The sequence below is a fragment of the Acomys minous genome, assembly GCF_964271855.1.
Source record: "Acomys minous genome assembly, chromosome: 18".
Taxonomy (NCBI): domain Eukaryota; kingdom Metazoa; phylum Chordata; class Mammalia; order Rodentia; family Muridae; genus Acomys; species Acomys minous.
This window is the reverse complement of record NC_140501.1, coordinates 59,125,973-59,140,018: the sequence shown is the minus strand read 5'-3', so window position 1 is coordinate 59,140,018 and position 14,046 is coordinate 59,125,973. Positions and strand designations below refer to the sequence as shown.

The 14,046-nt window shown below is 46.4% G+C and overlaps 2 protein-coding genes across 6 annotated transcripts in view; both read right to left on the bottom strand.

The window, feature by feature from the left end:
• ATP8A2 (ATPase phospholipid transporting 8A2) overlaps nt 1-14,046 on the bottom strand; it is a 543,049-nt gene that overhangs the window by 297,706 nt on the left and 231,297 nt on the right. The window lies entirely within an intron of this gene.
• LOC311589560 (small nuclear ribonucleoprotein E-like) lies at nt 2,745-3,020 on the bottom strand (the record flags this gene model as incomplete). Its single annotated transcript, XM_084768079.1, has 1 exon — nt 2,745-3,020. The coding sequence occupies one exon, from the start codon at nt 3,018-3,020 to the stop codon at nt 2,745-2,747; it is 276 nt and encodes a 91-aa protein (XP_084624205.1).

The following is a 14,046-nucleotide window of genomic DNA, read 5'->3' as shown; positions in this document are numbered from 1 at the left end:
AGAGAGAGAGAGAGAGAGAGAGAGAGAGAGACAGAGACAGAGACAGAGACAGAGACAGAGACAGAGACAGAGACAGAGACAGAGAGAGAAACACACACACACACATACACACACACATTGCTAGCTAAATGGCTTTTACTTACACCAGCAAGCATGCAAACAGGAAACATAACCACCTTTGCCCACAGGCTACTAGATGTCAACTTAGAAAAAGCAGGTCAGATTCACCTGCTCACTACATCGAGGCAGCCAATGGGCTCTGGGGCATGCTGGGTGGTCAGAGCAGGGAACTGTATGGAACTTGCCATGGTTTGGGCTTGTTGGATTTTGCTCTCGACTTGGAAGCGTCTAAAGAAAAATGATTTTATCAAGAAGAGAGAAGGCAGCAGAGAGGCTGGTCCACTGCGATGATTAATACTGATGGTTCAACTTGATTGGATTAGGAAGTGCCCGGATACATAGAAAACCTCTCAGGTACCTGGGGGAATGTTTCCACAAATACTGAATGTGGCCAGTGAGCATACATCCCTTAGACTGGAGGCCCAGAGGGAATAGAAGAGTAAGCGGGCAGCCAGCTCTTACAGATATCCTCCGTGCCCCCTGGCTGCCAGGAGGTGAGCATTTTACTTGTTTTCCTCCAAGGCACTTTGCTACAAAGGCCTAAAAACAATAGAGCCAGGCCGTTTCCTGAGCTGAAAACCTAAACTAGAGTAAGTACTCCTCCCTCAGATTGCTGTGGGTATCCCATCACTGTGACTACATAAATAAAGTCTTGTTAAAACACCACCAAAGAGTAAAGAGGCAGCCATCAACTTTGTTAGCGAAGGGAGCTGCCTGGACCCTTTTGTGGTTTCGACACAGGTAATTCTAGATGTGCATCTGCCTGGTGATTTTTTTTTTTTAATTCTTGTTTTTCAAGCCATGTAACTTAGGAGGTTTTAAAGACAAAAGGCAGTGCCAATCTGCTGAGATAACCATTCTGCAATTCAATCAGCTGTGACTCCGGGAAGCAGCCGTTTGCACGCCACCAGCTTGACACCAAGCGGCCTGACACATCCCACTCTGTTAGGTCCTAACGCGTCCCTGAGTTCAAGGCTGCCATTGGGGAAGCCGTGGTGCTATCAATTACACGGACTAAACAGGAAAAGTAGCGTTACTGAGGTCCGACCGGTGAAGCATAGAAAGCAAAACGCAGGCAGCTCAGACACATCACAGAACAGAACGGCAATTTGTGCCTCTGGGCCAGTATCCATCAGTTGCTCACTCTCACAGGAAATGTGAACTAACTACGCTGTGCATTAAATCATTCAGTAGGTATGCACCAAATAACAAAAAGTGGGCATAATAAATTTTACAGAAAACTCCGAGGGTAACTACCCACAGCCTATCTTCAACATACCATACGCCAAACGACATAAATTGTTCTAGGGAAAATTTGCTAAATAGAAGAAATGCTTTCTTGTCATGGCACAGCTTGTAAAACAGAGTGCCCGTCAGCCTGCATCTAATCTAAAGGTATGATTTATTTGGCTTCTCCTGTAATACCCATTAAGTGTTAGTAACCTTGTATCTTAAAAATATCTTAAAAATTCTAGATTTCTGGCCTTGGGAACAAGAAAGTCTCCCACATATTTCAGAGTACTCACTAGGCTCCACCCTCACTGGTCCTCTACAGTCCTCACAGCCGGCTAGAGCCTCACTGTGAATCCCATTTTATAAGCCAGTAAACTAAGCGGGCAGTGATGGAGCACACCTTTAATCCCAGTGCTCGGATGGCAGAGGTAGGCAGATGGCTGTGAGTTCGAAGCCAGCCTGGTCTACAAAGCGAGTCCAGGATAGCCAAGGTTACACAGAGAAACCCTGTCTCGAAAAACAAAGCCAGTAAACTGAGGCACAGAGCTCCAGGTCAGAGAGCATGGGGTCACTTTATGTGACCCAGCCTGTGAGATCCTTTCAATTTCCCCACTGGGGAAGAAGGGCCTGTCTCTCAATGTACATAGCAATCAAGTGGCATCTGGACATCTGCCCAAGTACTTTCAATCCCTTCTGGTAATTTTCCAGGAGTATTTATTTTGTGTAAATTAATTTTCAGTATATATTCATAGTGTTCCATGTGATGCTCTGATATACATACATGTTGTGGAATGCCTAAGGCAGGTTAATACATCCAATCAGATCTCTCATATACATATTTTCTGCGTATTAAGAACATTTAAAATCTACCGTCTTAGCAATTTCCCAGTAGTTAATACTTTACTATTAAATATCATCTTTACATTTGTAAGCTATATCTCTGGGACACACTCTTCTTGCCTAACTGAAATTGTGTATCCTTTGACCAGCATCTCCTCAATGCCACCACCCCTGGCAATCCCTGCTCTGCTCTCTGATTCCATTCATTTAATGGTTTTTACTCCATATGCTTCATTTGTCTTTCTTATTAGTCTTGCTCATTTGTACCATAACGCATGTTTTGTAAATGATAGGACTTACAGTCTTAAAGGTTGAAAAGATGATTTACTGTTTTAAAGGTTGAAAAGAATTCCACTGCGTGTAGGTACCACATTTCTCTATCCATTTGCTTTTGGTTATATTGTGTAACAAAAACAATCTCACATCATTTACTGTCGTCGGATAAGGGGCACTAAAACAACATAAATAAACATTCCAGGCTATTCTTGGTGCAGAAGGCACCTTTGAAAACACTGAACTGCCTTCTCAACTTCTCCGGTGCCTGACCATTTCTAGCTGGAAACACTTTGGAGCAGAGTTATATTATCTTCTTTTAGAATGATCCGACCCAGCGGTTTTCTTGACTTTGTTTTCGAATGAATCTTTTCTGCATCATCTAATCTGAGGTTCATGTGCTCAAAGCCAATAATACAACCCTCAATCCACATGTTCACCTGCTCACACAGCCGCACCTGAGCTCCAGATCTATTTTGCAAGTATCCGAAGATGAGATTGACGGGCTGGACCATCACCCTCTGTGCCTGCTGGCCCTGGCCGCGACGCGCCATGGTAGAAGTCACAAAGACCGCATGAGTAGGAAGGCCACCTCGGAAAGTGACTTCTGGAAGTCTCCATCCATTTGTTAATGGACCCGTGTTAGCCAACCCATGTTGACTAGGTATCTTGGCTATTGTAACAACACAACGGAGGCAGTAAAGCAGACATCCTCTTGACAGTGGCTCCATTGCCTGCACATATGTATTAGTTACTTTTCTCAGTCCTGTAGCAGGAAATTCTCTCAAAACCAACTTAAGTAGGGGTTTACTTTGGGCCACAGCTTGAAGGTCCAGATCATCATGGTGGGGAGGCATGGCAGGAGGAGCTTGAGGTGGTTGATCACATTGTGGCCACAGCCAGGAAGCAGATCGCTGGTGCTTATCTCTCCGTCTCCCTTTTATTCAGTCTGGGACTACAGCCCATGAATGGAGCTGCCCCCAGTTAGGGGGTGTCTTCATACTTCAACTACCATTATCTATATAGCGCATAGACACACCCAAAGATCTGTCCCTTGGATGGCTCTAGATCCTGTCAGGCCGATAATAAATATAAACTATTACAAGTTCACTTACATATCAACTTGACCTGCAAACACATCGCTACTAACCCATAATCTTCCCTCCTTTATCTCCATGTGGATATGGCCATCTCATAATTCCAAATACCTTCAGTCTGCTTCAAAACTCCCTGGATTCTCTAACAGCCCCAAGACCAAGTCTCTCCTGAGACTCAGAAAAATCTCCTAATTGTGGCTTCTGTAAAATCAAAAATTAAGTTACATATTTCTGACATACAACCACAAAGAGTAAATATCCCTATCCAAAGGAATGATGAGGCATAGCAAGAAAGAATCAAGCCCAATAGGTAACCCAATAGCAAGATGGAAACCCAATAGGTAAAGTACCAAGTCTAGCAGCGGCATGTCTGGTACTGGGACTCATGATAAAATCACCTGGGAACCAAAGGGCTTGGCTTGCCCTCTCCTTCCAGCTCTGCTGTCTGTAGCACACATAGTCTCTCTTTTGAGACACTGCACTCCATGCTTTTATCTTTCCTTGATGGACATCCCATGGTCCTAGTTTCTCCAACATTCTGGGTCTCTCCTGCAAGTTAGAATTCACCTTCACAGCTTTATGCAGCGGCCTCTCAGGGTTTCCTTGTAGGGACTATGACCTTGTGACACAGTGCCTGGCCTCAGCAGCACTCTAGAACTGTGGCAAAAGACTCCATGACTACCCCACCACTCCCACAGTCCTGTATTTTTCATGACTACAAAAACAGTACCATGCGTGGACAATTTTGCCAAGTTTTCCTGAAAGCGTGGGGTGGAACCTTGTTCTTTGAAGCATGGAATGCCTTCAGCAACATTCTCAAGTCTCTCTCCAGGTAACACTGTACAGGTAGCTCAGTGAAATGCCCTTCAGTGACATGTGCCTTAATGATGCTGCCACTTTCATAACCATCAGAAAGTCTGATGACTTAGCAAGCCAACTCTAAACACGCAGAGGGAATCCTTCATCACAAGTCAAGGGGACAAAAGAATGTTCACAAAGACACTGCTCCTAACAGCACAGACAGACACCAAATGTCTGTCAATGGGAGAAAGGAAGAAATCATGGTCTATCTACAGTATAGAACAGGAAAGCGGGTCCACATCCGTGTGAAAACACGAGCACATTTCCAACAGCGAGTTAAATGAAAACAAGCAAAGCTGAGGGACCACACACACAGCAGTCTCCAGCCTCAAAGTCAACCAAAGCCTAACCTTACAGTACACCTGTTACTGAACCCGAGCTCACAGTTTAAGCCCGGATAAGCCGGGTTGGAACACTTGTCCTCAATAAGCCAATTAAAGGAGCCTAAATAATAACGGAAAGCAGAAGTAGGGGATTTAATCAGTGTGGTCCCACTGGAAGAAGGATAGAGATGTAGTGGATGCTCCTCTAAAGCTGTCTCTGGGTCCTGAGGTAAGACTGGAGTTTAAATGCAGTGACAGAATATACACATTTGAGGGTCCCAGGTCACTGTGGTCCTGCCCACATTTATCCATCACTGGACTCCAGTCTCCTATAAGGAGGTCTGATAGGATGTTAGAACTGCAAGAAGTATCTGTCTTGGAGATGAGCTTCCTCTCTGGCTAGGGACTTTTCCTTATCCTAATGTGAGATTCCTGGGGGAAATGCCCACTGATAAACTGACAGGCACAAATATCCCTTCAGAATGTCTTCATTTCTTCAAGGTCACTTACACACCCACATGGGGAAAAAAAACTTTCTTATACAGCCAAGGGGAATAAGATACAGGTGTCAAGATAGGTATGAGAGAAGACAGACGCCGTGGTAGGGGGCACCACACAGGAGTCCCTAAGTTGGGTGTCGGGTTCATGGCTGTGTTTGCATGTCCCAGCTTGCTATATTGATTTTATACACGATTGACATTAGATTTCCTCTACAAGTATTAAGGATGTATTGTCTTCAGGAAGTGAGTCAGAGGTTAAAAATTCTTAAACCCAAAAACTACAGAAACCTGTGGCCTGGCTGCCAATGGCAATACTCCCCACACAATTCTGTTATGTGCTGGCCACAGGAATTGAAAAACATAATGCCATTATTTACTGGACCTATAAGTAATGAGTATTGCTATTTAGTGGTATAAGAACATGGGACACTGTAAATATAGCAATCTGTCAACTTACTCTTTTTGAGTATATAAGAATTCTGTGTGTGTGTGTGTGTGTGTGTGTGTGTGTGTGTGTGTGTGTGCGCGCGCGCGCGCGCCTGATTGAGCAAGGGGGTGTGCTCACCTGAGCAGGTGCACGCAGAGGCTAGAGGTTGATGTTCATGTCTGTATCTACTGATTGCTATCTTAGCTTGAGAGTCACCATCTCTCTCTTAACCTGGAGCTTACTGTTTCAGCTTAGAATGGCTGCCTGGTGAGCACCTGGGATCCTGCCTCTGCCCACCAGCACTAGGGTTGTAAGTACAGACAGCTCCATCTGGCTTCTGTGAGGATGCTGAGGATCTTAACTCAGGCCCTTATGTTTACACGGCAGGCACTTTACCTGACCTATCTATCTCCTCAGCCCCTACTTATTCTTGTTTTGTACATTATAATTGTACATTTTATTTAACTATATAAAATCAAAATATTTTCATTTCAGGTTGTAGAAATGGCTCAGTGGTTAAAAGTACTGGCTGCTCTTCCAGAGGACTTGGGTTCCATATAGTAGCTAACAACTCCAGTTCCAGGCGGATCCTACATCCTTTCCTGGCCTCCAAGGGCAATGCATACACCCACACAATATAATAAAAATAAATACATTTAAGAAAATTAATTTCAATGCATGACCAAGATTTTAGAGCAGTTAATGAGATAGTTCTCATTTCATTTTGTCTTTGTCTTTATTGTACTGTGTATTTTATTCTGTCGGGGATAGATTAGGAGGTGTGGTCTTGTTGGAGGAGGTGTGCCATTGGGGGTGGGCTTTGAGGTCTTAAAAGACCAAACCAAGCCTAGTCTTGTGCTCTCTTGTTCCTACCCTCTTCTCTCTCTCTCTCTCTCTCTCTCTCTCTCTCTCTCTCTCTCTCTCTCTCTCTCCCTCTCTCCCTCTCCCTCTCTCCCTCTCTCCCTCTCTCCCTCTCTCCCTCTCTCCCTCTCTCCCTCTCTCTCTCTCTCTCTCTCTCTCTCTCTCTCTCCCTCCCTCCCTCCCTCCCACTCTCTCTATCTTCCTGACACTTTCAGATCAGATGTGAGCTCTCCTCACTGCTCCGGCACCATGCTGGCCTGCTGCCATGGTCCCACCATGATAACCGTGGACTAACCCTTCTGCAGCTGTAAGTAACCCTCGATTAAGTGCTCTTCTCTCTAAGTTTTCATCGCCGCAGTGTTCTGTCATGGCAACAGAGCAGTAACTAAGACAGACATGCTATTGGGTTCCATTGTGACATATCCATGCGTGCATATGGTCACAGGCACCCACGCTCCTCCATCACAGATCTCTGCTTCTTGGTGTGTACCCTGCACAGAGCAGCAGTTCACACAGAGACATGACATGGTTTTGTTTCTTTACAGATCTGCCCATAAGGGGAACACCTGATAGTAAGTTACCTAACATACAAATGTGCAGAATTCCCAGACATTCCTTCCTATCTTCAAAATGCATTCCCACAGACCTGTCAGCGCCACCTCCCTCATCTCTGTCACCAACCCCGGGGCCTTGAACCTGAGCTTAGATAGATCCTCGATCCTGGCATGGCAATGTGCTCTGCCCTCCACCCCCGTGAGGCAGCCTGATCCTTCCTCTAGGCCTGCAAAGCCTGACCTGGTGCTCCCCAGTCCTTGCAGCATTCCACCACACGGAGAAAGGAGCACATCACCCTGTGGATGGTGCCGCAAATGCTCAGCTTCAGACATCAACCCAGGAGCCTGACAGTTTACCTCTCTGGCTCCCATGAGGCTTCGAGCTGTGTGAGGATGGAGTCCAGCACTCCGTGCTATGTCCCTCGCAAGCCATGAGCCTCCCTGTAATCACACAACTCCAGGAATGAGGATGCTCTAAGACTGTTGCACGACAGGGAAGTTCAAGACTCCACGCTGTCCTGTTCCCAGCATCCAGCCCTGGTCAGGTCCTCCAGATGCTCTTTCACCTGGGTCCAGTGGACAGTACTCCAGAAACCCTCCCACGGGAACCGTTCTGTGGGTTGGAAGATTCTATATGCTGCAAAATACGGAAGTCCTGCACCAAACAGACGTACGGTGGGCTTATTGGCAAGAAGCCACCTCTAAGGGTTTACATTGTGATCTGAGACTCTCCCAAAAGGGTCTGCGATGGTGCATCATGGATCTCACTTCACTATCGTCACCCCTTCACACGGCCACCTCTGCACACAGTCCGCAAACGAAATGTGCAACAGAGAAGTCTCCAAACCATGGAGGTTTCCCGTAAGGAAAAAGCCATAAAGAATGGCTTTTCCTGCTTCATATTGCCCTATGCTTTCTCTCTGATGTTAAACGCACTCCTGTCCCACAGTCCTTTTGATTTCTACCACTGTAATGCTCAAAATTAACCTGTAAGCCCCACCTGCCCAGGAACTAGGTAACTTCCTGGAATGCTGGGAATTGTAGTTCTTGGAAAAGAACAAAGACTCATAGGAAAGTAAGGTGGCCTAGCTTTGTCCTTATAAGCCCCTGCAATAGGTACCTGGGGCCATTGCAGATGGGAAATTCTGGGGAATAGTCCTGACCAAAGTCCATCTCTTGGTCAGTATTTAATATTTAATAAATAAAGCTTGCCTCAAATTTGGCCCAAAATGGTGGAGTTGGTTTTTCTGGAGAACCTCAGGACCAACACCACATTCTCTGTACGTCGACTTAACGTGTTTCCAGGTTTTAAAATGCCACGTGAGGTCACCCTCTTTGGACATGAAGCACTGATTACGTGTGTGTGCCCAGCATAGAGCAAAGCTCATGGCACACAGCAGAATGTCCCACAGCCTGGCAGCCCTGGCACACGGCAGGCCCAGGGATGTTGTCTCCTGGTTCTGCTTCTTCGCTTTTTCAAGCTAGAGGGAGCATTCCTTGAGGTAATTATGCAAGATGGTTTGCAGAGCCGCAAGTAAATAAACAAGAGAGCGCGCCAAGCTGTTGCTTTCACAACTTTCAGGCTCATTGCTAAACACCATGATGAACATCTTATGGTTCCTCTTCAAGGTGTCTCTACTCCACTGTGAGAGGCCTATGTTTGATCACAGATAATTATAATTGGAGTAAGAAGACGGAAATGAAAAATGTTTAGTACAAGCCTTGCATTTCCTCCACACACAGCGACACAGGGACACACACACACAGCAAAACCCCAAAGCCTCAGGATGCAATAGCAGAGGCAAACAAAAACACATGCCCTGACTTCCAATGCCAACCCCGGGCGAGTCGAGACAAAACCTTAATTCAAGCCTCTGAGAGAAGCCATGGGAGATCACGTCAGCCCTCATTTGAATGCCTTCAGACACACTGCCACTCATTAGATTTTGATTAGTTTTTGTTAGTGTAATCAATAATGACCCATTAAGGAAAAACTACATCTGGTCAAGAATTTGTGGCCTGGGAGGAGACCTAACGTTCCAGTTGTGGTTAAGGGGCATCCCCTAAGAAGACTGTCTCACCTTAAGCCGTGTTAGAGAAATAGACAGAAAAATAGTCCTTTGATGAGATGTTGTACTTTTCCTTCCCAGAATTCCTCTCTCCCCACTAGCTCAGTAGCTTACTGGTCCATAGCCATGCAGCTGCGCAATCTGCCTACTTTTCTGAATTATTAAGAAAAGTACAATTTTTCCTTTTCTTCTTCCTTTTTCTAATCATGCTTTCCCTAACATTTTGAGCTTCCTCACTCTTTCCATGCCAGCCTAGCTTAAAGGGCTTTTTCCCCCCTTCACTCTTCTGCCCTCCTCTTCAGGACAGCTGCTAAGATTTACATGCTCCCCTCGAAGAAGGTTTTTGGTTTTTGTTTTGTTTTTCTTTTTAAATACTAATACAACTTCCCTTGAGCTTCGGTTCGAGTCTGTTCTTAAATCTTCTATTAATGAGACCAAGAACCTCAAGCTTTCTCCCATATCAGTTTCATCACTTGGTTTGGGGGTTCCTGCGGGTGTAGTGAGGGATGGGTCAGAGTACACACCCGTACACCTACCGCAGGGACAGCATCCTGTCCCCCCACTTCACAGGGCTTGCTGACAGTTCACTGAGAGACACTGTTACCTTAAGTTTGGCTGAGTCAAGCTTCTTTATAAATTTCTACATTTTCTGCAAAGTTTCCGTAGATTTCAGATCAGCGTTAAACTTCGCTTTTTACCCATCACTTACCTACATCAATCAAAAATATACGTAAGCTGGTCTATGTCCTTCCCATCTTGATTATTGATTAGCTAATGTTGCTACAGAGCCAGCCAGCTGAATTTCTGGATGGGAGCCCCACCCCTGGATACACTTATAAGAAGTGGCTACTGAAAGACTGTCACCGTTGTCATGACGATGTCACTAAGACTAAAAAGCAACATAAAAAATAACAATTGATATGCTGCTGATATGTATGATTTCCAAGAAGACAGAGAGATGATCATCTTTACCATCTTGCTCCTACCCCTTTTCCCGTGCGTATGCCTATGTGTGTCTGTCAGTGTGTGTGACTGCGTGTGTGTGTGTGTGTGTGTGTGTGTGTCAGTATAGATGTCTGTGTGTATTTGTGTGTCTCTATTGTCTCTGTGAAGGAGAGTAAGGCTGAAAATCAAGTAAGCCCAGTTCAGTGTAATGACACATATCACTACCTGTCACCTTAAAAACCATACTGAAGTGTTAGACCAGTAACCCCGAAAGCCAATCTGCCAGCACTGCCTGCAGGATACCCAGTAGACATTCAACAGTCAGTCTGCAGACTTCTTAACATGCCACTGGGTAAGAAAGGTTAGCTTACCTGGCGTGCACACCTGAGTCTGCCGAGTGTGCCACTGGATCATTCCATGAACTGAAATGCCATTTTAAAGGTCACACTTAAATTGAAGATTATGAAGGCCAATCAACTGATTGGATTTAGTTTCACTCTGGAGAATTGGAATGTTGCATGTCAAAAGCCAAAATGATAATGACCTCTCTTGAGTCCCTTTCATAGCCCACCTCAGACCTGATATGCGTTAACACCACAAGTTTCCAAAATCCCAGGAACTAGGAATTCATTAGATGCCACTTGAAGCCTGCAACAGACATGTATCTACATTGGTGCAGCATGTCTACCTCAGTGCATCTATGGCTTCCTTTTGTTCCGGAGCTAATAAAAGTGTCTATAACTATTCCTATGTTGGAGCAGGTCATGCAGAGCGCTGTGAGTCTGGGCTCTCAGGGCATGGCCACTCATACTTGGCTTGGAATGAATGCTTTCTTCTTCCTTTTGGAACAAGGCTACGTTCTGGGTCTGCATCCGTAACCGTCTCTGAGGATTACTGTAGAAGATGCCCCTGGGCGCATGAGGAATCGTCCACTCTCTTGGCCAAGGGGATAAAAACGGCTGCAGGATTAAACAAACCCAACAGGGCCTCTTTCTTTCAGAACTCAGTTGAACACTTGCCATTCCAAACACACATCTGTGACTCGATATATTTACTTAAAAGGCTAAATTACAAACATTTTTTGTCACTCTGGCATAAAAGCGTAGCTAAGCCGCCTTGCCAAGAGAAAAACCCTGTGTGGCCTGACAGTGTCTTCTACAGTCCCCTCATGGAAAAGGAGAAGAAAATACTCTGTGGTGTTGGTTGAGCCCAATTTTTCCCCACAGAAAAGGGCAGCTTCTGAGTTGCGTTAGAGACTAGAAAGCCACCCTCAAAAGAGCCTACGTGTCCCCTCATATCTAATGCCATCCTAATCACAGCTGGACTTTTAGGTTTTGATCTCAGTCTAGATCTAGTCTGCTCAGGCAGGACGCAGACCTTTTCTTCAGAGGAAGAGCCGCTGTAGATGAACAGCGTATGGTAACTGAAAAACTCATCACCCCCATTTCCAGAAACACACAGCTCCTAAAGCCGTGGGAATCCGTGGGGGCCTAACAGCCTTCTGTGTGTTAGCACATGGATGGAGAGGGGTGGGGCTCCTCAGAGGAAAATCTGAGGCAGGATCAGAAGGACCCACCCCCAGTCTGAAAGCAAAAGGCTGAGAAAGAGCTGACCTCAGGAGTCCACAACCGCATCGCTCACACTCATGTGACAAAGCTGTCACCAAAGCCGTAAGGGCAAGATTCAAGACCGTTGCTGTTTACACTTTAAATGTCCCTCGAGGGCCTGGCACTGACAGCTTGGCCCAAGGCCTATAGTACTACAGGGAGGTAGAGGAACCTTTAGAGGATGAGGAAGGTTCCTGTGACAAGCCCTTTACAGAACGGAGTATTTGGATATGCCTCCTTCTCGGCTACCATGAGGTCAGCACTTTCCTCTTCCATAGACTCTAGTGCATAACACATTCCACCTTGTCACAGCCTCCAAAGTGGCCCTGGACTGAAATCTCAAAAACAAACAAACACGAGCCTCCTTTTAAGTTGTCTCTCTCGGGTGTTTGTCACCCTAAGGGAGGGTGCCTAACACAGAGAGATGCTGGACAGGTGACCTAGGCCCTCCTGGAGGGAGGAGTGCCTGGAGCGGCATGGAATTCCATATCTCGCATTCTTCCTCATCCTCTCTGACTCTCCTCTCGGCATTAGCCGTTTGTTGGCCGTGGCTATGCTTGAGGACTGTGCTCCCTTGAGTGAGGTGAGTTGTCAGTCCTAGCCAGTTACCAAACAAGATGAGCGGTCATGGGGAACCCAATGATTTACACATGGTTGTCCAGTCGGAAAGAGAGGTCACCACCCAGGGCTTGTGCCTGGCGTCTGAGAAGGTTGCGGGGGTGGGGTGGGGGTGGGGCGGGGAGATCCGTGTGAGCCCTTCACAGGTGGGATATGACCCCCCAACTCCAGATAGATTGGACCTGGTGTCTAAACTGAGCTAAGTTCTACAGTGCCCATGGGTATCTTTTGCCTGAGGGATGCTTGATTAGAGGGAAGAAGGAACCGCAACATCTGGTGTGCAAAGTATCCTTTTGAGTGTGTAAAGGGAGGGGGAAAGAAAACCCCACAGAGTGTCTTGTGTCTCGAAATACGTAAAGCCAAAAGACGTGCACACAGGGACTTCAGTTTTAAGTATTCTGGCAAAACCTTGCTCCAATGCCCCATGGGTCACCGGAAGGCAAACGAAGCGCAGATGTGCTTCCTATGTGTTCTTTCTGGCATCTGCACGAGGAAGCAGGAGCCCTCCAAGTCACGGATGAGCCGTGAGCCTTTGTCCAGGACAAAGATGACCCTAGTGGCACTGGAAAAAATGTCGCTGTGTAAAGAAAGGTTTCCAAGACTCTGACCCACAAGGGCCCTCCTCAAAGCATCAGGACCAAGGAGATAAACCTACGCTGGCATAAACCCAAGTCCAGCTGTCTGCCTATAGTCTAAAACCTATTTTTATCTGGCCCATCCCACATGGTAGCCCTACAAGCTCCGCAGAGCTAATTACATTTCAATTAAAATTAAGCCAACGTGAAACTTCATTGCTGCGGTGGCACTAGCCCTTGTGTCCTATGGGTGCTGTCTGGCCAACACACTGAGCACGGTCATCACATATGAGAATCCTACAGGATGGTGCCGCTGTCCCTTCTGAAGACCAGCTTTCCTCCAAGGCGCAAAGAGGCCTGGGTTTTGTCATTTAGCAGCCACCCAGGAGAAACTATTGCTGACTGGGCCAGAGACTGAAAACCAAATCACACTGAAGACAAAGTCCTAGGAAACACTCTGTAGCTAAGCTGTGTTAGCCGGAGCACCTTGTCTCCTTCACTGGGGAAGCCTGCAGCCTCTGGCAGAGCCAAGGACCTTTGAACCAGAGTTAATCCCCAGAAAATGCTGCAAGTCAGCCCCACATGCTGTTCTTTCCTCTCCTAAATTAAAATGAAAGATGGCAAATGGGATTTTGTTGGAGGCTTTCGGGATGAGTGTACATAATTGGCCAGGGCCAAGGTACTGGGAATGCCTTATTTGCATGAAAAGGAACTCCAGGTGCTTGCTGGACATGACCTCATAAGAGGAGAGGAAGTTTAATTTATAACCTGGCCACCCGGCTATGTGACCACCTCAAGGTTGGCAGAGGGGAGGGGAGGGGGTCGTAAGGCGACATGCATCAGGACAAGCTGGTCCAGGACAGGATTTGGGGGATTTGGACATCCCATCACATGGCTCCTTGGCCCTACAGGACTTGATTTTAGTTTTTGTTTGTTTGTTTGTTTGTTTGTACGGTTGGTTGTTTTAATAGATAACTAGTATAGAGAGAGAACTAGAAGAGAATCAAATCCCGATCGTTGGCCAACGGACAATCACTGCTCACATCGCTCTCCAGGGCTCCACTTCCCTGATTGTCACCAACGTACATGGTGAGAGGCACCTTCTGGCAGATGTAAACACCACGGTCACTTCCCGTGCAGCCA